General features: G+C 47.0%; 1 protein-coding gene across 1 annotated transcript; it reads right to left on the reverse strand.

The window, feature by feature from the left end:
- Positions 1–314: 314 nt before the first annotated feature.
- On the reverse strand, positions 315–25,923 carry AHCY (adenosylhomocysteinase). The gene is made up of 10 exons (XM_054274493.1): positions 25,813–25,923; positions 24,056–24,246; positions 21,312–21,387; positions 19,433–19,585; positions 13,963–14,075; positions 11,160–11,367; positions 9,653–9,740; positions 8,673–8,790; positions 4,208–4,402; positions 315–1,293 (listed from the first exon to the last, which is right to left on the reverse strand). Exons 1-10 carry the CDS (start codon positions 25,838–25,840, stop codon positions 1,162–1,164), a joined length of 1,302 nt encoding a protein of 433 aa, XP_054130468.1. The 5' UTR covers positions 25,841–25,923; the 3' UTR covers positions 315–1,161.

A 25,923-nucleotide genomic window follows, 5' to 3' on the forward strand; every position in this document is an offset into this window, starting at 1 on the left:
TTTTATCTTCTTACATCCAGAAACAGAGGTGGTCTGCAGTGCAATGCTGGACTGAAGAGGACAGTGGCAAGAAAGGGCTTCCATGGCATATGGAGATAAATCTATGCGATCATCCTGTAAGATTCAGCCCTTCATATATTTCCTGAGAAGCAGCTTTTCCCAGCCCCAGCACAAGATGCAGAGCAGCCACAGCAAGAGCTTTTGCCTTGAGGACACCCCACATGGGTACATCAAATATTTCCAGTGGCTTAAAGATCACACAAAGGTAAACAAATCCATGGCAAACCCCAAAATATCCCACTGCACAAAACAAGTCAGGCCACAGTCAGATTTTTAATAAAAGCACTTGAAGTCAGTGACAAACATGATACAGCAGACATGACAACTCACAGAAATCAAGTTGGGGGTATCAGTGTGCTGCTGGTGTCTGCAGAGGATTGAACAAGGCCCCTAAACCAAATGATCCCCTCAGTGGCTCCTCAGCTGCTCACAACACTCTTGAAAAGCTGCTAAAGTCTCTCTTGCCTCACCCCTCCTCAAGCTGGTATGGCAGAAGCACAAAATGCTCTTGGTTCTGACCAAAACCAATGAAGTAAACCCAGGAAAAGGCTCCAGCTCTAATCTCTGAACAGGAGGCTGAGTTGCTTTTACAGCAAGGAGACCAAGCAACCCCTTATCCTCCCAATTTCCTCCAGTTTCACAATATGCACTTTACCAGGGCACTGCTGTGGAGAGGGGCCTGACACTGCCAGTGTCCTGCTGGGATTTACCTGATTGGAGCAGGGCATGGCAAAAGCATCTCCCTGCAGAAACCGTTCCCCACCCCATGGTGAGCTGCTCAAAGCTGACAGCCACTCGTGTGGCAAGACTACACATTCTCATTCAGCCACCTTCTGTCCTGCTCCCCTCACTGGAGCATTACAAACCAACAAAAGGTGCACAGCATCCATTTCACTGTGACATTAGCTAAGTAACCAATTCTAATTCCAAGAGTCAGTGATCCTCATCCACTGACAGGGCCCTGAAGGCTCCCTGGTAAGGGGAGGGGTTGTGCAGCACTGAGAGGAAAATGGCAAAAGGCTTGTCCTCAGAAGCCCAGCACACACAAGAGCTTTGGAAGGTTGTATTCCTGCACTTTGGTCTTTGGGCAGTGCCACCTGCTCAGTATCTGTAGTGGTCTGGCTTGAAGGGCCCATCTCTGGATAAGCCCAGGTATTTGGCCTGTTTGTCACTCAGCTTTGTCAGCTTCACACTCAGCTTGTCCAGGTGAGCAGCAGCCACAGCTTCATCCAGCTGGAAAACAAAACATTGAGAGAAGAGCATCAGAACAGAGTTCTATTAGTTCAGGAAGTCACAGTCCAGAGGGCAAAATGAATATGTGCAAACCAACAGCAGCAACAAGGGGGACTTAACCTGACACAGCTTTCTCCCTGCCAACATCCCTCACCTGTCTGAGGACAGACCTGCACCACGGAAGAGCCTTGTGTTTTTGAGGGAGTCAGGTTAAGTGAAACAAAATTTTATATAATCAAACACATTTCAATCTCATTTACACATTCACATCCATCCAGCAAGCAAAGAACAGAGATCAAACTCTTCAGATAAAACAATTTCCAGTTTGGTGAAATGATAAAGTTTCCACTACAAGAACACATGGACATACTACACTGTCATCCTACAATATTATGAGAGTCCTAACACTGGAAAAAAATTCCTGCCCTCTCCAGATATCCCATCTTAGGGGCACATGAATATAATGAAATTCACTCCAGAATCTCCAGTTCAGCAAGACTACTTGTATCCACTGGCACTGTCTGAATGAAGAATAAAACAAGGTGGGCTGTAGGACACAAGCACAGAAAGGTTGATATAATTTCTTTATCCCTGAGGTGTCAGGTAGATGTGTAAACTGAAGAAACTGAAAAATATACAATGTTAGAAGGCAGTTAAGTGCTCCAAGAGCAGGTACAGGAAAGTCAGAAAAAAACCAGGAGGATTCTGACCAAGCTGCTGTGTCAGGGGGATGTACAGCCACAGGGGATATTCACAGGGAGAAAGGACAGCACAAGCAGGGATCAAGGACAAGTCTGACCATTTGTAATTCCTGCAAAAACCAGGCAATCATTGCAGAGGAAACAGATACAAGGCAAGTCTAAATCCCAGCAGCACAGAGAAGACCAGCAATATTTCCCTCATATTACTTTAGTAGACATGAAAGGCTGCAATATAACTGAAGGGTAGTAGATCAACAAAACAATCAAGGGCCAGCTTGTGAACCAGCAGAGCCTAAATGATTCAAAAACAAGTCCTGGATTTCCCCCTCCAAGGGCCTGTGGTAACAAAGCACTACTCTGAAGTAATGCCATGCCATGAGCCAGGTAAAAAGCTCCATCTGCACAGAGGGTAACTCACTGCAGCTCAGCCTGTGACCTGCCTTTAAGGACAGGACAGCCAAAGGTGACAAGACAAAATCTGAAACCTAAGGGGAAATGGTTGAAATGGTGGCAGTGAACCATGAAATCCACCAAAGAGTCAGGCAAACCATGAAAGAAAGAAAACCTAAGGGGAAGGTCTGTGTTTGGAAGGGAAACAAGTATTTAAGGCTAGTACATCCTGTCAAGATGTCATGAAACAAAAAAAGGAGGGTCAGAAATTGTATTCCCATCTGGTTGATTAGACAGAGGTGTGAAGCTCTGACATGTGTATTTCCAGTGAATTTAACACAGATTTCACCCACTTGAAAAGGAATGGAGTTCCTGACAATTCCCAGATGAGGTTTTCAAGCAGCAGCAGGGATCAATTGTTTCACAGCTGCTTCAGCTTGGGGACCTCAAGACTTAGACAAAGAGACACACAAATTCAGACAAAGGTAAGCAGACATTCTCACCTAAAAATCAAAGCTAAGCAGGACAGATTTGTGCCAAGAACACAGAGACAAGAGTTTTCCTGGATTTCCAGGAACACATGTTGCAGAAATGTGTGCAGGTCTGTAATGGCCAATCAAAGCAATATTCTTGCAGTCAAAGAAACTGCAGGGTAAGGTACTTGGTAATTGTTAAGTCTTGCATTTGGACCTCAGAGCAATTGCACAGAACAAGGAAAGGCATTAACCCAGAAAATTATCACAGAAAGTTCTTTTGTTGGTTCTGACAAGGTGACTGCATTATTCTTTGAATAAAGCCCTCTGTGAGGCACAGAGGGTCAAAAGTGTTTTGTCACAGTGGATGAACCTGAGGAGATCACTGCCATATGCTCCCCCCAACAGGCAAATTGATATTTAACTGCTTTGGGTATTACTTCTCATTTCTATGTATTTCCAGTTCAAATATGCTTACTAAAAATTGTTATTCAGTGAAAGGATGAAGTCACATTTTATCAGCAATGCTGGGATTCTATTTTCAAGAGAACTGTCAGTAAGACTGTTCCTTTGAAGATTGTGGCAGTTTGCTGATCCACTCCTGCACTGCATTTCTGGTATGCTTTGCTTGATCCTTAACTGATGAGTTTGTAAACTTAAGTTCTTCAGGAAACACCTCATTAATAAGCCCAAACATACACATTCTACTCCCCAAATGGAAAGTATTTTCACATTTACTCTCACACCTGGCTGTGCTTCAAAAGCAGTGGGATTTAACTCCAGCATCTTTTTCCATGAACCATCTCAAATTCTCAGTCTTGTTTTGGAAAATTAAAACCATGTTAGTTTTCTAAAAGGAATATGCAAGCTGTGACACAATCCAGACTTTTCCCAAGAACAAAGAACACAGAGGTAAGTTTAAAGGGAAATCTAAGGGAATCTGTCATTACTATTTTGTGACGTTATTAAGACCACATTGTGATAAGCTCTCTCAGGTGCAAATGGGATCAGGACTCTATCAACCACAGTAAAAGGGATTCAGTTTCACTCCAGCTTCAACTCTGCCCTTTGCTGCTAGACAGGTTTGTAGAAGGAACAAGCTGGTTGGTAGAAGCTCTCCAACAGCCCTGAGGCAGCACAGGGTTCCCAGTACATTAGAGAAGGCAAGAAGTGACTGGATGTTCTGTCACAAGTTCCCAGTTCTGCACACAAAAGAACAGCCCATTCACACCCAGCATGTCCAAAGCCAAACATCCTCTGAAGGCCAGAACCTTCAATGAGTTCATGCACCAACAAAGCCACACCTGAAGCTGCCCTCCTTACCAGCACCATTGTGTGGCTGTCACTCACCTTCTTTGGCAGGAAGTGCACCCCCACAGCATATCTGTCACTGTGTGTCCAGAGCTCGATCTGTGCCAGCACCTGGTTGGTGAAGGAGTTGCTCATGACGAAGCTGGGGTGGCCCATGGCACAGCCCAGGTTCACCAGGCGGCCCTCGGCCAGCAGGATGATGTGGCGCCCGTTGCGCAGCGTGTAGCGATCCACCTGTGGGAGCAGCAGGGCCACGTCAGGCACGGGGCAAGCCTGGGGCTCAGGGGGCTTCCCTGCCCTTCCCTGCCCCTCAGCACTTCAGGTGTAACACAGACACCCCTCCCTCCAACCCTGGTGTTTGCAAAGCCTGCAGCAACGTTGGCCTTCACAGCACACACATCTCGGCATCTGCTTCGTACTTCACCAGCTCCCCAAATTCACTTAACCAGCTCGGCCCGCACTCCCTCAACCAGCTCGGCCCGCACTCCTGTTTTTTCCACATGCCAGTGTAGTCCCAGCCAGCTGTGATGGAATGTGCTGCTAGCAGTAAATCCCAGTTAATCTGCACCCACTGGTCACAACTGGTGTGAGGTGACAGGGAAGAGGGAACACCTGCATGCAGCAGTCCTGAGCTCTGGCATCTAACACAGGTAACAGCTGGAGCCTTCAGCCTGCTGAGGGTCCCCTGGAACTGTTCCCATCTCTGCAAGGCCAATACACACAACAAAGAGCTGTTCTGGCTCCTAGTGTACCCTGCTTTGCTCTTGGAGGACCACAGGCATGATCCTCCCCAATCCACCTCAGGGACAGCAGGACTCTGCACACAGAATCCAGGCTCAGATGGGCTAAGGAGACAGAGCCCCACACAAGACTCCATGTCACTGTCCCACACAGCCCAGGAGATAATGTCACTGAGCATGTGCCCCAACTGCCTGGGCCACACTGGACTCCTGCAATGTTAAATTTAACTCTGCTTCTCCTTTGCACCTCTCATTAGCTCCTCTCTGCCCTGACTTCACCCTAGAGGAGGTTACAATATTAAAGCAATAATGAGACACCAACATGGCCCATAAGTCACAAGAATATTCAGTGTTAACTGGTATTTATTGCTCACTTCATATCAAGCATTTGGGACTAAAACACTTTGGAAATACTTAAAACACAATCAGCAACCAACTTTGACAAAGCCTAATGCTTCAGACCGTTTATCTTCTACTAGCACAGCAGAGCAACTGTGACAGACCTAAAAGAGTCCTTACTCACAGCTGTATTTAAACTTCAGAAGCTAAAAGTCATTTAATATTAAGTAAAACACAACTTTCAATTTTGTTCTTAAAGCTTTGGCCTGTTCTTAAAGCTTTGACAAGTGATGAAGCTGTAATTGTAACAATACAGTCTTCTGAAAATCATCCTTGTGCAGGACTTCAGCAAGATGCCAAGAGCCATCCAATACAAGCCATGTTTTTTATAACAGGTATTTTGCCTTCAGAGCAGGGGTGTGCCTCCACCTGCCTGCCCCAGCTATGCTTCAATCACAGCACCATTTTCTGCTTCTCAGGTTCACATGACAGATTATTATGGTATCAGCACAACACATACAGGCAGTAACCACCTCAAAAAGCAGCCCTAAATCAGCCTTGATTCCTCCTGCCCAAAAGCACTCAGCAGGTGGGATAAGAATGATCCCCCCGAGCAGCTGCAGTTGTTATTCTGGATGCCAATTCTCCATTGTGGACCAGCAGTGACAGTGCTCAGTGCACCCAAAAAACACCATATGGGCCATCAGGGGATTATGGGAGGAAGTAACAAAAGAAGGAACCAGATGGGAAGCCAAACATGAAAAATCCTGAGAACAGCTACAGTGTTACTTATAACAAACACTGCATTTACAGACTGAACTACTGAAAGGCAGTTGAGCAGTTAAAGTAGCTTTCCAGTTTTGAAGTCTAAATTGGGTAGTTTAGGTGTCAAAATCTTATATCCTTACATAATAGCCACACAACTTGCCCCTGGACAGCTGCCTTGTGCATAGAACCCCACACCTTCAGCAACCTGTGCTGACAGGAGTCATTCAATGCACAGGGGAATATAGAAAATGTACAATAAATGTAAAATAAATACAAAATAGTAGTGGTACCAGCTGAGGCTTAAGTCAGTACTGTGGAAACCCGTCTCCTATACAAGCAGACAGAACAGACTGATTTGTAAACTCAATAAATTGCTCCAGAAGTAGAATTCAAATTATCCAAGCAATAAGCTCCTCTCCACACTTAGATAAATGAAATGCCTCCTCCTTTTTCCCCACTGGAATTTACTTGGCTCTGAACTTTCTGGCTGCTTTGCACTTCCCTTCCCATTATGTGGGAATAACTTACAAGACAAAGTTCATTGACCTCGACCTTTCCTTGCCCTCTCAAGTTGAGTGTGTGCTGCAGGTCACTCTCTGATTCTCAAACACAGCTGAGCAGGGCTGCAGTGCAAACCCAGAGCCAAACCAACCTGCCAGCTTTTCAGTAATAATCCTATTTCCTCCTTACCTGTCCTCTGAAAGCCACACATCACTCACAATGGCACAGTAAGATGTTTTTCTTATTAAAAAGATTATTAAAGTATTAAACATCTCTTAAATCAGGCCAGCACTGATACTGAAGCTTTCGTGCTGGATCCAGTCTCAATTATTCTGTACCTCCAGCTGAAGTTAACCCCCCTCAGCCCTGGCATTAATCCTCTCATCAAGTGAGATGTTCCTCATAGAAAGTCAGGGGTTTTTGCTCTTGTACTATGCTCCCCTCTCTGGTTCAGGATACAGAAAAGAAGCTGTCAGGTTTTAGTAAAAACCTGAATATTTAGAAAGTTAGATTTCTTTAGCATTAATCCATATAGACAACCCTGACCCCACTTCCATCCTTTTCAAAAGGTAATTTTATTTTTTTTTAACTCGAAACTTGTTACAATTTTCACACCTGGGACCACACTGCACCTCACTACACTCTGTCAATGCCAGACTGGCCCCTCAAAGCAAGCATTTAAAAAGGGATTTACTGCCTCTGTGCAGGGAGTTTGTAGGGTGCCATATTAACACCCACTTAAATCTTCAACAATGTGTATTCTTCAATCTGTTCAAAGTTTAGTTTTAAAACAACCTGAGCACAACCAGGTACCTGTGAGCTCCTCTAGAAGAGCTGCTGAGCAGAGTCAGCTCCACTAAGGCCATAGGCAAGAACAAACCTGAACAGAGTGAGAACTTGAGGGTGTAACTCCAGCCCTGGTTAAGGCCATGCAAAGTGACCCAACATACCTTTCACAGGTGCTTAATAAGACTTTGATGTAGGAGGCCAATAAGCCTCCCAACAGGGAAGTTATGGAAATTGGAAGGGCAGATGAAGATCTGAGAGGTATGTTTGGGTGTGGTGTTATTAAAAAGTACAAAACCTGCCCCAAAATCCTGCTATCAGCAAGGGCACTCCCTCTTCAAAAGGTAACCAGAAGTCCCTCACCAAGTCAGATAAAACCTGGTTTGCTTTATGGTTCTCCCTCAATGCTGGTGTGACAACACAGTTTTGATCTAGTTCAGTTTTGTTTCTCTGCTCTAAGGCACACAGTTGAAAAGCTGAAATTTTCAGATTCTGATTTCCCTTGTGTAGCTACAGTCACAGCTTAAAGCAAATCCATGGCAGGCATGCAAGCTGAGCAAGGGTAAAACATCCTGCCTGCTCTGCCCACACAGATTTCTAAAATGAAGCCACCAAGCCTGGAAGAGAAACCAACTTTAGCAGAGCACCAGGTAGGCTTTCCTGAGGCTTCAATTTCAGAGTAGATTAAAAAAAAACACACCACACTTTGAAAACAAAGAGGTGTGAATTTTTTCAAACCTTGACAGAATCCCCAAAGTCATTCCACTGAGATTCCCTTAGGACTATGACTGTTCTGCAGAGCAGTACCTGAACTAACAGCTCCACAAGAGGAGATTCAGGTCAGGCACCAGGCAAATTATGGGCTCTGCTCTTAAGTTTTATAGGGTGTCTAATGGTCTGCTCTGTATTTCTCATCTACCTTGCTTTTGGAAGCTGAGCTATGGCATTGTTTCCAGCTCAGGTCTATCAAAGTAAGCACATTTGCATATCCCCTGGCCATGCCCCAAACATCAAAGCTGAATGGACTTGATGCAATTAATTGTCTCTACAACCAGCACTAAGGGTAGGCTCCTGTCAAGGTAGTGGGAACACATGGAAGAAAATGTACCCATATCAGGCACCTCTCCCCAGAGATCACCCTGAGGCCTTGGGCACTGGTTAGAAACAATTTCTTTCATGCCAGCCCAAGACTATCATGTGCAGCTTGTCCCAGGTTAGCAGAATCTGCATTCTGACCAGAGCAACAGTGGCTTCCAACAAAGCTAGAAACACCAATGAAGCTGAGGAGAAAACTCTCTAGAAAAATAAAAATACATTGAGTAGCTACTGGTTTTTTTCCAGCAGGAGAGCCTGTGGAAAGGCTGCCTCACCTGAGGTTTGATATTCACTGCTTCCACTGCATTGTCATTCAGCCACTTGGCATCAACTTCCACATCAAAATGGCCAATATTACACACTATGGCATCATCCTTCATCTGCTCAAAGTGCCTGTAAGATAAAAAAAAGATGTATCAAAAGTTAATCCACACAGTTTTCTCCCTCAGCAGATGCTCCAATCCACAGCCCTGGCAAGTGCCCAGCTCAGTAACTGCATTGACTCTCACAAGGTGTGTGGGGCTGGTAGCCCCTCCAGGCATGGCAAGTCTACTGGAAAAGCCTTTCAAGCTTCTAGGGAAGGACATTTCCCAAAGATATAAAAACTTACTGGAAAGAAAGTATTTTCCCAATATGGAAAGTAATAACCTTTTGTTTGATTGCTCAAAACAAATACCTGCAGTTATTCTCCTTACACAAGAAATAATTTTCTTCATGACTTTGAAGCTCTCAGCAGTTTTACATCTCCCACCTAATCTGATCTTCCATTACAATATGTACAGTCATCATGGCAAAGAAAGGAAGGAGTCTGTGTGGAGCTGGGGCTATAAACTGAGATCTAAGAAGCAGAACCAAACACTGAAGGGCAGTAAACTGAGAACAGGCTGGTTTCAACTGCTGATATGCACCCACAGATGGAACCACTTTCAGCCTTTACCTGCCTCCTCTTCTGTTCACATTTGTCTGGCCTAACACAGAATTCAGCCCTGATGCCCTCATCTCCAAAAGTCAATCTACCTCTCTGCAGCTTTCTCCATCATTACATTCCATAAGCCAGAAACAAATGCAATGTGGCAGCATCCAACCAAACTGACCAAAGACTTAATTTCTCACTAAATTCATGCTAAATTCTGATGTCCAGAAGTCAGACTGTGTGCTAACCCTAACCACACTGCTGACAGGTTATAAATGTATTTTAGAAAACAAATCTAACTGTACAGATATGCTTTCACTAAAGCAAGTGGCTTGGCCATACCTGCCCTGCACAATGTCAGTGCAGCCAGTGGTGGTGACAAAGATGTTGCCTTCTTTGCAGGCCTCCTCCATGGTTGTAACTTCATAACCTGAAAAGAGAAAAAGTTACTTCTTTACACAACCACCAACATTTATTAACAAGTGGGACACAATACTAGAAGTAGAAAAGTACAGAGAAAGAATGAGTAAAATGTTTCTGCTCACACCTGGCCTAGAAGTGATGCAAGGTAGTGGGACACTGGTCTTGCTTAACAGCAACATGGCACAAAAACCATCTATCCCTCACCTTTTTCAAATCTGTGGATCTGTGCATTCAGTGTCCAGAGATATAGTCTGGCACAGCAGTCAGACTGGATTCAGAGGGTCAAATTTGCAAAAGAAGTGTCCCCACAACACCTGCAGTTCTTGGCAGGTATGAACACAAATGGGATAAACTGGTACCAAGAGGCACAGTGACATGAGGCACTCAGCTCCAGAGCACGTCCTGAGCTCAGCTGGAAAGACAGAGAGCATGGCACTGCTCTTCCAAAAAACCTATAGAGGGTAAGGCCTGGTGTTTTTTAATGTTTTAATTCCAGTCAAGCCTTATCCCACACTGGAGATTAGAGCTGCACAACTCAAGGACAATCCCTCAGCCCTACCCCCCACCACCACAGTCTCTGAATCCTTGATTCCAAACACACCTTCAAGGCCTCAAGTAACAAACTCCTTCCTTAACTGCAAGGAAAGAATTCCTACAGTTAAACTGGATTCAGCTGTACCTCAGCAGGGACAGGGCTGAAACCCACTGCACCTTTCTTGGCCAGCTCTCACTTACTGCTCTCCACTGACACACAGACCCTGTCAGATGACCCAGCTGCTGTTATGAGTAGAAAAGTTGCCCATTTTTTTTAAAGGCTACAGAGTTCAGGGTTGGGCCAGTTGCTGCTCGGGTGGAGTTCTAACTGTTTGTTGTTGTAATCACCTGTTGTTAATAGTTTTTCGTTAACTACCTGTTGTTGATGGCTGGGAATTCCCCTTTTTGTCGAGTGACACCCTGCTGCTCCCTGAAGGATGGCACCCACATGGTGAAGAGGAGGGAACAACGAAGTTGGCATGCAAATGAAGAAGCCCCTCAACAAACCTAGCAAAAACCCCTAAAAACAACGAGCCAACACGGAATTGAAGGATCAAAGTGCTGTCTAGACATGAGGAACAGAATCCAGTATCCACTAAGACCCTTTTTACCCCTCACCCTAGCCTGAAGAGATGGCGGCTGGAAAGAAGACCTCGAATGTCAAGCTGAAAAACTGGGCATCTCCTGGTGCTCTCGTGAGGACAGAAGCCCCAGCTCTGCCTGCAGACAAAGCTGCATTTTTCCTCCTCCTCCGTGCCACTCCTGGGAGCGGCAGCGGCATGAGCACGACCCATCAGTTCTTCCCACCCGAGCTGCTTTTTAACAAAGGCATTAAAAAGGAGAAACATCTCCTGCCCTGTTTATTTCAGTTGCTGCTCTGCTCAGCTCCCACCTTCCATGGCTGCCTGGAGCGCGTTGATGGGGTCGATTTCCGTGATGATGACTCTGGCTCCGAAGCTCCGCAGCGCCTGGGCGCAGCCCTTGCCCACGTCCCCATATCCTGCCACCACTGCCACCTTCCCAGCAATCATGACATCTGTGGCACGCTTGATGCCATCGATGAGGGACTCTCTGCAGCCATAAAGGTTGTCAAACTTGCTCTGAGGGAGAAAACAGCAGTTTCAGAACAGATGAAAGCCACACAAATGAAATTTCCTTAAAGAAAGAAAATGGACTTATGTGCAAGTACTAGGAGAGTAATTTAAATACCTTACCCGCCATGAGGGACAGGAAGAAGAAAACCTGGTTTGATGTTTTTATTCATCCAGTTTCAGTCTATGGAGTTATATCAAACATAGGCATCAACGTGGTGAGAAGCATTTCATAAATACCTTGTATCTACTGACCAGGGCTTGGACTTGCTAAAGACTTGTTAGAGGTAACCTGAGTGTCTCTCGCATCAATGTACGTCTGAGTTCCTAAACCAGATCTTCATCAGCTCCCTGCTGCTGTTTATCAGACAATGAACTGAACCAACTGCCACAGGAAGGCAAAACACACCAGCAGCACAGCATCTGATCTCTGCAGCACACATCCAGCCTGCAGAGCAGCAAGCTGCCCACACCAAACAGGAGCAACTGGTTCTTGCAGCCCCAGAAGATCCAAATTACATCCTTCCCCATGAAGAGTTACCCTACCACTGTCACTCATTATTGCTCAGACTTAGAAAGATTCATCAAGCAGCCATTCACAATAATGGTCACTGCAACCAGGACCCCCTGGATTTCATCTCCTAATGCCCCATCACACAACATCCTCCTACTGTAACACTGACATTGACAGCCAGACCCTCCAATCAAAAGTGCCCAGCTAAGTCAGGCATCAAATACTACCCCACTCCTTGAACACCTTCCTAAACTCAAACACACCTTGTGCTGATTTTTGTAATGCTCCTTCTGGAGCCTTTTCTTTTGACCAGGAGGAGGAGCTGTACAAACAGATTTGATTTTCTGGGGAGTTACACAGACCAAGAATTTTTAAAGAATTCTGCTGTGCTTTAGTATTGCAAGGAAGCAATACAAAAAAAATCTCCACTCACAGCAAAATTCTGGTCTCAAAGCCTGTCCTGGCTTTCTACAGCCTTAGGGCACCAATCCTTGCTTTTACTTAGCACTGTCTGCTACAGGCAATCCTAAAATTAAATTCCCAGAGGCACTAATCTGGTCTAGTGGAAGGCACACCCATAACACCTGCAGTTCTTATAAGTGTGAACAGAAATGGGATAAACTGCTCATGGCCAAAATGTAACAAATTATACCTCAGATCCAGAAGTTCTTGACTCAGTGCCTACAACCATTACCAGAGGCATAGCTGCCATTAATATATCAGAAAATTTTGTGTTACCAATTCTTCAAATTCTAGAGCTAGTACCAGTGGGTATCCCTCTTTCCTAGTCCTGGAGATTTTCCATGCAGCATGGAGGAAAAGAGCATGGTCAGTCAGATTTGATTCCTCATCACCAAATCCTACAAATGCAGTCAAAGACTTCCAAATGTCTGTGCATTCCCATGCAGGTAAGAGAGCAGAGTGTTGGATGCAGACATCTGCCCCATCCAAAACACATTTGAGTGGCAGAGGGGAAGAACAGAGCTGGCTGCTGTGCCTGCCTTCCCTCTCCAAATGTTAGCACAGGAACCTGGCACCAACTGGAAACAGCAAACTGGGAGAGCAGAATTTGTCAGCTCAGTTGTACATTTTCCCAGAGATCTGTAATTGCGGTTAGTACAAATCTTGTACTGTATAAATACCAAACAGTACTTGAAAACAAGCACTTGCTTGGCACTAGAATCTCAAATCCCTTTAAGAGGCTTTGTTAGAAACATCTGAATTTCTAAGTCCACCAAACAGTATTAATAATTATTATGCAAGTGGTACAAATCTGGGTGAAAAGAAAGTGAAGAACTTCCTTCAACAATAACTGGACTCCAGCCCACTACCTATGAAGTATCAGGTGCATCTTAGTGAGCAGAAAGGAGACAGCAAACTGCAGAGAAGGCAGGCCAAACACGAGAACTGCCAACCCAATAGGATAACGTCTGTATGGGAACTTGAAATAAAGTCAGTAACTAGATTTAAAAAACATCAATATGCATAAACCGTTAGTACACCTGTAATTCCCACTATAACTCATCTGCAGCCAAAAAGCACCACCCCCCTTTAAAAACCATTCCACTTCATTCTCAATTCACCAGGGTTTATCTTGGAAGCAGTACTAAAGCTAAGCAAGGGATAAATCTCTCCCTCCTGACTTCTCCTTTGCATCTGCTGCTCACAGAGACCAGCCACAGGCTGACCAACCAACCAACCTTTACCAGTACAAGCTCAAGGAGGTCACACTCTCTTTTCCAGCAGGTATCTGAAACCTTTAAGAGGCCTTTAAGATACTCAGAGTGAGGACAGGCTCCTTGCCACAGGTACTGACTGTGCCAAGGAGTCATGACCTCCAAAAGTGTGTTCACATTATTAAACAGCAGAAGAACGGATGTCCTCACATACAAAAAACCCCTTGATGTCCTGACAACAGGGTATTTACAATGACATCAAGGGCTCACTTTTAGGATATGGTGGAAATCTCTGTTCAGAATCAGATCAGGAGAAGCTCAGCAAGAGAAGGAATACCTTCATGGCAATGACAACATCCCAACATCAAGCTGGTCAGAGAGCAGAACACTGCACAAGGGCTCTGTCTGTATTACCTTGGTGACAGAGTCATTCACATTGATAGCTGGCACTTTCAGGGTCCCATTGGCCTTCATCTTGTACAGGTTGTGAACACCAGTGGTTGTCTCTTCTGAAATACCTCTAATTCCTACGGGAAGAATAAAAGTATGCACCTTAGTTGGCGCGAATGCTGTGCAAATCAGGTCATCCAGGTGCTGGGAACATCCTTCAGAGGCTTAAATTAAATAATCCCTTGGCAGAGAGCAGGGAACAGACGAAAACCCTCAAACGACTGCAGGAACACCAGAGGATGTGCTTCAGAGCCACACACCCGCACACCTGCGCTGTGCCTGCCCGGCTCCTGGGGACGCAGGCGGGGCTCGGGGAGGAAACGGGGACGGGATCGGGGTCCGGGGACGGGATCGAACGGGGCCCGGATCGGCCTCAGCAGCGGCCCCGGCCCGGCCGCGCTCCGCGGCGCCGCAGCGCCCTCTGCTGTCAGCCCGGCCCGCACAGAATGTCCTGAGCTGGGAGGGACCCCCAGGGTCACCCAGAGCAGCCCCAGCCCTGCACAGACACCCCAACAGCCCCACCCTGGGCACCCCTGGCAGCCCCTGGAGCTCTGGCAGCCTCGGGGCCGTGCCCATTCCCTGGAGGGCCTGGGCAGTGCCAGCACCCTCTGGGGAAGAGCCTTTCCCTGGTATCCAGCCTGAGCCTCCCTGGCACAGCTCCAGCCAGGCCCTGTCCCTGTCCCAGAGCAGAGATCAGAGCTGCCCTCGGGAGGAGCTGCAGCCCTGGTGGGATCTGACCTCAGGCTCCTCCAGCTGAACAGATCAAGTGCCCTCAGCTGCTCCTCATGGGCTTCTCCTCAAGGCCCTTCATCCTCCTCCTGTCCCTCCTTTGGACTCTCCAACAGCTTTAGATCTCGTTTATGTTGTGGTGCCCACACCTGCCCCCAGGACTCGAGGTGGGGCCACCCCAGTGCAGAGCAGAGTGGGACTGTCACCTCCCCCAGCCAGTCTGATGCACCCCGGGACACTCAGAACCAAAGCAAGGATTGTGCTCCTCAAGGTCCTGCCCAAGCTTTGATTTTCACCCTAAACAGCATTTCAATCCTTGTTATTGTGCCTCCATTCTTCCCTCACTGTGTGTCACTGGGTTTCAACACTTCCTCCTGCAGCGCCATTGTCAGGACTTTTTCTTGCACTTCTTTCCCTCTCTGCTCATTTCATTTTAAAGTAAATTTTTCTGTGGACAAACCCATGCTCTCTTCTTCCTTGCCTCCCCAAGACATTATCAACCCTCCCCAAACTCCAGTCCTGGTTAAGCTTGCAGAGTCTGCCTGGGCTCGGGGATGCAGCCAGGCTCATCCCTGGTCCCCCAGCTGGAGATGGGGAATGCTGGGCTGTGCTGTCCCAGCAGCTCCCCTGGGATGGACAAACGAACACAGGGCGTCTGCAGATCCCCAATGATGGAAATTTGACCATGATGTCTCACCACTATTTTACCAGCTCTGGGGCACCCTGGATGGATCCTGGAGCTGGTTCCTTGTCCAGGACTGCTGATGGCTCCTCTCTGCATCCTGTCGGGCTGTAGCTTGCTAGTGAGGGCATGGCTTGCACAGGGGCCACCCTTGGCTTCTGGCTTGTCCCCCTCCCGGAGGCGGCCCCATTCTTGCTGTTTTCTGATGCATCTTGTTGCACAATCTTCATTTTGGAGTTCCAGTCAATTATTACTGAACACCTCAGCCACTTCTTATATGGCTTTCCCTCAAGGTCCTTCACCATCCTTGTGTCCCTCCTTTGGACACTAATAGTTTAACATTTTTCTTATTTGCAGTGACCAAAATCACACAATGTTCAAGGGGAGGCTGCCCAAGCCCAGAGCAGGGCAGGCCAATCCCCTCCCTTGACCAACTGGTGATGCCACCCATGACACAATTGTTCCTCCTGGCTCCAGGGCACTGCTCACTCAGAGATGCCAAGTCTGGTCCAAATCCATCTTTACTCCTCAAAAAATCCAGCTGTGAGCTGGTCCAAGCCCAGGCAAGAAACTCAGAGCAATTCAACATGGTTTTCACAACAGAACTCTGACAGATTCCCCAGGGCAGCCTGAGACTGAGCCATGAGACCCTCCCATTGCTCCCCAGACCACTCTGTAGCACGTGAAGGAAATGAGACCAACAGCACTAGGAGGGAAAAGGCTGATTAACTGGAGAAGGCTCCAGAGAGCTCACTGCAGCTTTTTAATACCTGAAGTGGCCTTACAAGATGTGGACATAATGTTCAGCATGGCCTGTTGCAACAGGACAAGGGAAAATGATTTTAAATTGCAAGAGGATGATTCAGACTAAATATAAGATACCTTTTTTTTTAACAATGAGGGTGAAATGGGCTGCCCTGAGAAGTGCTCTAGGTCCCATCCCTGGGAATCTTCAAAGGGCTCTGAGCAGCCTGAGTTGAAGATGTCCTGCCCATTGCAGGCAGGTTGTACTAGAGAGCCTTTAAAAGGTCTCTCCCAACCCAAACCAATCTGTGATTAGGCTGACTGATCCCCACCACTTCTATCCACCCACAGAGCTCTCGGCAGCCCCTCTGCCCTGATGGTCACCTGCTGAGGGAATGCATTCAGGCTTTGGCATATTTATGGCTTGCTTAGAGGAAAAAGGAGAGTTTAAAGTTCAGAGTGCAGCCCTGTGCACAGTGAAGTGGAGGATCTGTAGACAGTCTCCCAAAAGCATCAGTTTCCAGAATAACTGCCTGGATCATGGACAGTCATCCCCTTGAAGAAAACCTTTTGTAGGTCACAGCAGGAACCTCCAGTTCAAACCTGCCCTCTCTTCCTGTGTATCTGGTAAATAAGAGACACACTCCTCATCCTTCAAAGGCTCTCCAGGTGAGTCCTGAGCTTAGCAGATTCTCCTTCCACAGCACTAAGCAGACCTCACATCCCATATGCCAACAGCTTCCCATCCCTGGAGGCAACCCAGCACTGCCCCAGGTGCCATTCACAGCTGCTCTAAACCACTTTGCAGCTGCCCCAAGCACTGCCTACACCACTCATGGTCAATGCTTGAGTGACTGGAGAGCAGAGAAGGGCCTGCAGCAAGAACAAGTTTGAATTAAACTGACACAACCTTCCCAAATGCTCAGACCTGTATTTGTCACCTGAGCAAGTCTGATCAATGAATCACAAATGAGCCAGCCTTCCCCACAGAGGGCTTTTGCACAGATGACTTTCCCCATTGGTCAGTTCTTGTTTCCCCTCTTTCCTCCTTTATTTATCTTGGTATTAAGGGCATTTGGCTTAATGGAATAAGCCAATAGTACAAAGGCCATTCTGCCCTCTAACTGCAGGCACATTTCAGGAGAGAGGCAGCCTACTGAGCAGTTCCACATACACATTTAACTCATCTCCTAGTTAAAGAATTACTACTTTCAACTGTTAGCTGCACACTAGGACAGAACTATTTAAATGAGAAGCAGCTGAAGCATGGAAGACAATTCCCTCTGAAATTAGCCCAGAAAATTTATCCAGCCTTTAAATGGCAAATGGCATTTTCAGCTGCCTCATGCCAAAATGTCTCCTGTGTTCACAATCCACATGCTGTGCATGCTCTGTCAGGGTCACTCTCATTCCACCTCCACAGTGGTCAGATCTCCCCACAAGCCCTTAAGATACATTAGCCTCTGTTAGCTCTAAGATACCAAAATTGGATGCTACACTTCTTCATTTAAACAGACTTTGCAGTAAAAGGCTAAGCACAGATTTCAGATTAAGGAGATCAAGACTCTACTCCATGAGTCCCATTCTGGAAGTTTTTCTGTTTCCAAGGAGCAATGGACTGGAAAGTAAAACAGATCAGGTTTGTCACCCCCTACAAAGGATGAGATCAGTCTTAATGTACTGAACTGCTGCAAGAAGCTTTTCAACTACAGCCAATGCAGACAGCCACACATTCTGGGAAGGGAAACACTGACAGATATTGCATCCTCCCATGACTTTTTAAAAACCCAGAGGAAGAGTCATTTCTATGAATTTAGGAAGCAAACCCAGATAGGGATGTTTTTTATCAGAGGCAGGCTACACATGTATGTCAAAACCTGAGACAGTTCAAGAGCCTTTGTCCTACTGCACTGTATTATACTGGTGCCTTCTCCACCAGGAGCACAAGACTGGCAAGAAGGTGAAAAGGGCTGGAGAGGAGAAAGAAGGACAACAGGAGGGCTGAAAGTGTGAAAGGAGTTCAGCTCAAGTACCTCTGGAAACAGACACCAACCAAGGTGTACATGGTAGGGAAACAACCCTGCAAAACAGACAATGAACATGGGAAACACTTTCTTTGGCCCTCTGACAACACCAGGAAGACATAGAGGGATGATCATTTATATTCCTGGGTAACAAACATGGGAAAAACAAGAGGTCAAGTATATCACAAAGAGGCAACCCAGGAAGCACCAGACCTCTGATGAAGAGAGGCTGAGCAAAGACCAATGCAAACCTTCCATCACAGTTTTCATAACACAAAGATGTTGAGTGTTGGATTATAAGTGACACTGGGCTGAGGATGAAGGACAAAGTGAGGCTTGTCACAGAGAAAGTTTCCCTCTTTCTGGTGCCCCTATCTGCAGCAGGACATGGATGAGGAGCAAAGCCCCAGACTCCCCACCAACAGCCCTATTTACAGCCTGCCACCTTCAGATTTTTTCCTATCTTATTACTGATGCAGAGCATGAGTCAGAGCTGATCCAGGCTTCTACAGCAACCTCCCTTCTACAAAAGCACCAACACACCCCACTGTATCACCACCCAATTCCCTTCACATCCCAGACCAAATGTGCCCCTAAACAACCCTGGGCACACATCTTGCTGCAGCACAGCTGATGGACAGTGGCAGGGCTAAGCAGAGTCTGTCATACTCACCAGGCACAGATCAGCCTACTCATGTCAAATTCCCTTCACAGAAATCTTTCACATAAACACATGCTAGCAACACTACACTGATCAGTTTTGTCAACTTGCACTGAAGGTAAATCAAAGCAAGATCCCTGACTTCATCAGCATCTTCAGTGACAAACTGAATGAGTATTTAAGATAGAAACTGTTCATTTTCCACAGAAGGCTACAGGTGGTCATGACTTCATTCAGAACTGCACTAAGACAATGGGTAAGAAATGCATTAATGTAAAACTGTGAATTGCAAACAGACATTGAGCAGTTCTAGAACACAGCCCTCTTCCAGGAAGCTTTTGGCATGACAGCAGAACTACCTAGAGGTCATTCTCAGGTAATGGGCTCAGTGAACTATGGCCAGGACAGGTCACTGCAGCTACAGAGCAGAAGTGGGAACAGATCCTGCAGTAAGAGATTCTGGTCTTGAACCGTAAGGAATTTTCACAGCCTGTTTGCACATGCCTGTCCTCTTCCCCCACCTCTTTTTACACACCCCCCACCCAAACAGCCTCCCAGGCAGAACTGTGCCTGCCAAAACAAAACACAAGTCACCTTTCAGCAGCTGTGGGTATTTGGTATGAACTAGGTTGGTAAGATCTCCACCATCATCCAGAATCATGTTGAGGGGCTGCCCATCCTTGAAGTACAGGGTCTGCTCGATGCACCACAAGTATTCCTCATCTGTCTCCCCTTTCCATGCAAACACTGCATGGGAACAAACACAAACCATTAGCCAGTTTCTTACTCAGCATGTAGTGAAGCAGCCAAAGGAAGATTTCATCAGCAGCTCCCAGTAGCAGCTGACAGACAGATGACTATCTGTGCCTGCAGGCCAGCAAGGACGTTTGCACTGAAAAACAGACCTCAGAATAATCACTGTTCCAGGCCACAAATATGGTCAAAATTTTGAGACTTCATTGCTCTCCTTATTCCTCTTCCATGTTAAAAAGGAGAAGACAAAGCAAACGAAAGCAGACTCACATCCATAGCACCCCACTCGTTAGAAATAACCACTGGACAGAATGATACAGATAAATGAATAGACAATCACAGCATTTTCTAGCACAGCAGAAAAGAGGAACCAGATTTCAGCATGAGCTAAGCAGCAGAATATAAACTCTTCACCAACTCTGAGTTTAAATTCTAGTCTCTCTAGCCCAGCAGAGGTGCCTCATCTGCTCTAATCAGGGTGTATTTCTAGGTCAGTGCAGTCCCAGCAACAGGCTGCCACCACTGGCATTTTGCATCCACTAGGATTTGTTTCTTTCCAGGCATCTGTACTGTCTTCCTGCTGTACTCAACCCTCAGAGGTACTCAGCCACTCAAATACATACTGGGCAACATTTAGCTTAATTGTCATCTTTTCACTGTTTACACAGAAAACTGCATGAGCCATGAAGAGCCAATCATGCAATTGCCTATTCTGAATTAATGTGTGTCAGGATCTCATATTGAAGCCAAAGGACCAGCATTCCTCCAGGGTCTCACAAATTCAGTATGTGAGGCACAATATTAACAAAAAGAGCAAGTGCCAAAACTAAGGATACAAATGGCAATGGTCACACACTTTGACAAACACTCAACCTGTAAATGGCTCTTCAGTTGAGTTTGGGTGCTGAAAGCAGTGAGGAAGACAACCTAATGTCTAAAGAATCCCATGTGGCCCTCTGACATCCCAAACCAGAGGCAATGCCTGAAGCTGGTAGTGCCAAAGGAGCTGATGAAGGGATCACTTTGCTGCCACAGAATGTGCCACAGTTAGTCAAAGACCTGTGGCAATAATTAATTATAACAGAAATGAGAGACCCCCTCCCAAAGCAGACTGCCAAGAACCAAATTTAGCCTCTGCCAACAGCTGGGCTCAGTTCCCAGCACTAAGGATTACATTTCCTTCAGCTGAGTTACACAGTAGACAGCTTCAGGTATTTATATTGGTCCATGAGGAATTGCTCCTTATTGGAACCTGACAGTAACAAGACAGCAGCATCCTGACACAGCACCTAAGGGATATTAGGAACAACAAGAACACAGCTGGGCTAATTCTAGCCTAAAAATATCTTGGGTATTGACCCTGCCACTGTGACAGGGCACATGGCAGTTCCCTTACCTTTCCCAATGCCTATTTAGCACAGAGCTTGCTGGAAAGCACCAAACACATCCAGCTGCACACACCTACACACCACCCATCCATTTCATCACCCAGCCCGTTCCATCATCTTAATGAGATCTAACAGAGCCCAACAGCAGCCTTTGCTGGGAGACCTGGGCACAGGCTGATGCAACACAGCCTGAATCAAATGTCCTAGTTTGTAAAAACCACTGCTTCTGATAGGCTGTTTCTATCCTCAAGCTTGCTCAGAAGATCTTCATGTGTACAGTTTGATTTAGCAGGAACAGACAGTACAGCCAAACCACAACAGTGAAAACTTACCAGGGATACCAGCTTTTGCAATAGCAGCTGCAGCATGGTCCTGAGTGGAGAAAATGTTGCAGCTTGACCACTGTACCTGGAAAACAACCAAGTTTTGTTTGCTGAACAAAGTTCTGAGATATCAAGGACTCTCTAGCAAACACAGGACTTTAAAAGGGAGCAAGAGCAGAAGGAAATTAGTGCAGGTTCCTGCCTCTTTCAGTAGCTCTACAAAGATAAGGTGAGAAATAGGCGTCTGACTAAGTCAGGGAAAATGTCACATGGAGAGAATGTGAATGAGCTTTAGTTGTGCCATATATTCAGCCACCTCCTTGGTCACAAGCACTTCTCCCAGACAGCCAGAGCACACTCCAGGATCTTCAGGGGTGCCCACAGAGTGGGTTTGGGAAGTTTTGGTGAATAAAGGTGAGATTTTCAGAACAGCCCTACAGCAAGTGTCCACTGAGGGAATGGACATGCAGCAACACACCTGCTGGCTCTCACAAGGGTCAGAAATGCAGCTGAAACATTACACTCAATCCAGGCATTCTCTAAGATTATGCTCACCCACCTCCCACTCTGTGTTCCAGTCATGGAAGCTTTTCCAGCTGAGCTAAGTGTTTTCCTCAGATTTCATAACTAGGCTCAGGCACCTAGAAAAGCAACAGCATGTTGCTGAGTTGCACTGAAAAGGATCTGCACACCTACTGCAGCTCACAGCACCACATCCCAGAGCCACATACCCTCTGCTCCCCACAGGGCTGACTGGCAGCTATTCACAGGTTCACTGGTTACAGAACTTGAGAGGGCAATAAGGTACAAACATCCAGCCTGTTTCCAGATGATCATCCTACCTGATCAAAAAGTGACATTTTGAAGTAAAGGGTGCAGTAGGAAGCAGCCTACACTATCAACACTTGTCATGAAAACACACCTGAAAGGAGCACAGGAAAACAAAATCCATAACCTAAAGCTGCACCTCTTCAGCTGGGTTTCTGCAAGTTCCCCCCATACCAGAAGAGGTGACATCAGGGGGTGTAATGACATTCAAAGTATACAGAATACCTATATACTGTTTACACTTCAGACTTGATACAGACTTGTGGTAGTGACAGAGCCTAGAATAACTGGAACACCTGACAGGCTCAGACCCTGGTATTTACATCACTAGGTATGGAAAGGATTATTTTTTGTTATCAATTATGAAGCACAGAGTATTTATTCTATCCTTATTAACCCAGCCAAAAAATGGACACCAAGGTTACTATGCTGCAATGAGATCCATCCTCATTACATGGGCTATGATTTTATCAGTTTCATTCCTCCCTCCCTGGCACCAAAGTTCTGACAGAGCAGGTGAACCAGGGCTGAATCCAACCTCAAATCAAAGCCTAAACTAATCCAGAGGCATCAGGACAAGGAGTTCACACAGCAACACATCCCTTTAAAGGTACAACCACATCTTAGAGAAACCAAGTCTCTGCAGGTACCTCCCTGAATGACTTGGAAGAATTCCATCTAATCAGTGATCTGGGGTTATGCTCAGCTTAAAGCAGCTTGGCAATGCTTAACTAAGCACACAGCTGCCTCCTAGGCCAGCCATACTGGGATGCAGCAATCAACAGGAGCAGCAAGGAGCTTTCCCAAATTTCAATGGCTACTGCTTCCTTTTAAATCCTGCAGAGGGACAGGAGTTCCACATGGAGTGGCTGGAACAAAGCCAGGACTGTACCTCCACATTAAACCTCTCCTTCAGCACTGCACCATTTGCAACCACAGGACAGCCCTGAACAGGCTGGGGAACACCTGCACAGCAGCATGTACCCTGGCCAGGCTGACCTGGCACAGTGCCCATACCTACCTCCTCCTCTTTTTGAGGAAACACCTTCACTGCTACGGAGGAAACTCCTCCTTCTCCCAGCACCTTTCAATCAGCATGACACTGCTCAATTCCTAACTGTTCCCAGAGAGGGATCCCACATAGGGCACCTCTGGGCAGCCAAACTGCAGGAAGAAGGAACTTCAGATCATTTACATACTTAACAATCCATCCAAATTCCAGTCAGCTCCCTGCTCAGCACACAAGCAATGTAGATTGTGCTCAGATACCTGGCTCTCCTCATGCCCTGTACAGCAAACACTCAGCTGTGATGTCTGAACTTCATTCAGCAAGTCAGGCATGGGACACAAGGCAGTAAATGGCTTCTAAGTATCTCAGACTTCAATATGGATCAAAGTAACTGGTTCCTAGTCACACAAAAAATTCAGTGGAGAACCCAGCCCTTGGTCTCTGAAGCCACAGCGCACCCCTGTTCTTTTCCTGCACAGCTGAAGGGCCAGCATAATCTCTCAGTAAACTTCATTAGAATTTTGCTGACATTACCAGGGCAGAGTGGGGTTCTTAATACAGGCTAATCTGTGCTGGAGGCAGTCCCTAGAGCTGCAGCATGAGCAGCCACAGCACTGCAAGCCCAAGCACAGCATGGCTGCATAGGAGCAGCTGTGGGCACTGCCCAGAGGCACAACAGGCATGTAAAGCTGCAGCTTGTCCACAGGAAACACACACACCCACACCCCAGAGGTGCTGAGGGCAAGGAACAAGCTTCTTGCTCGAGGAGAGAAGACAATCCATCCACGTGGAGATTGCAGCCTCATCCAAAAAGCACAGACGTTTGCCAGGATTCTGTAAGGTGTTACATAAGCAGGAGCAGTGACCTGGCAGAGCATTACCCAAGAGCAGAGGGAGAAGCTCAGAGTCACTTTACCTCAGCCCCCAGCACGATGAGGGTCTCTATGAGCACTGCTGTCTGCACAGTCATGTGGAGGCAGCCAGCGATGCGGGCGCCCTTCAGGGGCTTGGATGCAGAGTACATCTCCCTCATCTTCATCAGCCCCGGCATCTCATTCTCTGCAATCTCAATGGCCTTGCGACCCCAGTCTGCAAGGCTGATGTCAGCTGCAAGAGAAGCAGGACAGGTGTCAGAGTTTGAATAGCTGAGACCTCGGTATCTGTTCACACACTTGTGGGTAGGCACTGGCTGCAACAGCTGAACTGAACACCCAGCAACAGCTGGGAGACAGAGTTGCAGAAAAACCAGACCCTATTCCAGTCATTTCCTGGTTCTTTGCTATGGTACACAAGTTTAGACCAAACCTAACAGCCCCTCATGCTACTGTGCAAGAGGGTATAAATCAATATGTGCACTGTGACCTAGTGCACATACATACCAAGGTCCATGAATTCAGTAAGCCACAGCCTTAAGCACTTTTTACAGACATTCCCCAAAAGTCCCAAAACTTCCTACAGAGACTGACTTCTACAGTATTTACCTGCGTGTGGGGACGGGTTGGCTGTAGGGAAGTGGCTTCCCACACTGAGAATGCTCCCTAAGACTGCACCAGGAACTGAACACAGCTTAGCTCCCCCTCCTCACAGCAAAGCTGCAGCTCCTTCCCCATTGGATCCACAAAAAATATTTCAAGTGACTGTAATTATCTTAGTTACCAGTCTACTTCCACTTTTGTAAAAAGTGCCTACAGCAGAAAAGTCCAGCAAAAAATGAGCAAGAGAGATTTCTGACAGGCTCACTACATTCATCATGGATGTCCAACCCCAGCCTTAAAAACACAAGGGTCAAGCAGGTAATGCCCAGCTGCATCAACTCTGCAGCACCAGCCAACACACACTGTCCTTCTTACTTGGTCTGAGACTCTTTGAGAGATTTCAGAAGTTCACCATTCCATTAGACTACAGTCAGATGCTTTTTTTTGTCACCTACCTCGTGAACACCGATTGTTTAGAGCACCAGAACTCCGAGTCAGACTGCTGGGTTTAATACAGACACACTAATTGCATTTTGCTGCAGAACGAAGCCTGGGGCCACTGAAGCTATTGCACGTGCTAGAGCTGACTGGAGCACAGCCCGTACACCACTGGGACTGAAAACTGCCTGAAAACAGGCCACGAAAGGACGACAGAAACAAACATACCAAGAGAAGGAGATTTAATCTTACCCCTGTTAAGGGCTTGGTAGCTTTACTAGGGCTGCTTTAAAAATATCCAGCAGTGTTTTAGGTTCAGAGCCTCTAGGGTAAACTATTTATGAATCTGAGCCTTACACACCAATGTTCTTTGAATGAAGCCTCCAAGGAACACCCAATGTGCTTTATAAAAACTGGGGCTCTTTGTGAAGTTTTAGGTCTACAGAAATACCCGCCAAAACCTTCAGGGCACATGAGTCAAAGGTCCCAGGATGGGAAATACTTTCACCGTAGGAGCTAATCCTGTTCCCGCCAAGGGCTCTGAGCGGCGGGGGAGGGACTGGGTAGCCGGGAGAGCGGCACAACCGCGAGTGGGAAGGCTCGGGCCCGGCTCCGCCGCGGGCAGGACCCGCCGTCCTCCCCTCCGCGGCCGCATCCAGCGCGGCGCCGCAGCCGCCGAGGCCGCGCTCCCCCCACCGCGCTCGCCCCGGCCCGGGGAAGGTACCGAGCACGGCGGAGCCGGCCCGGGGCTCGCACTCACCCACTTTGTAGGGCAGCCGGTCCGACATGGTGGAGCGGCGTGGCCGGCGGGTAGGAGGAGGCAGCAGCAGCTCCCGGCGCGCTTTAAGTAGAGGCGGTGCCGCTTGCGTGA

The sequence above is a fragment of the Melozone crissalis genome, unplaced genomic scaffold, assembly GCF_028551555.1.
Source record: "Melozone crissalis strain CALT ecotype California unplaced genomic scaffold, PUWL_Pcris_2 ptg000017l_1, whole genome shotgun sequence".
Classification (NCBI taxonomy): Eukaryota; Metazoa; Chordata; class Aves; order Passeriformes; family Passerellidae; genus Melozone; species Melozone crissalis.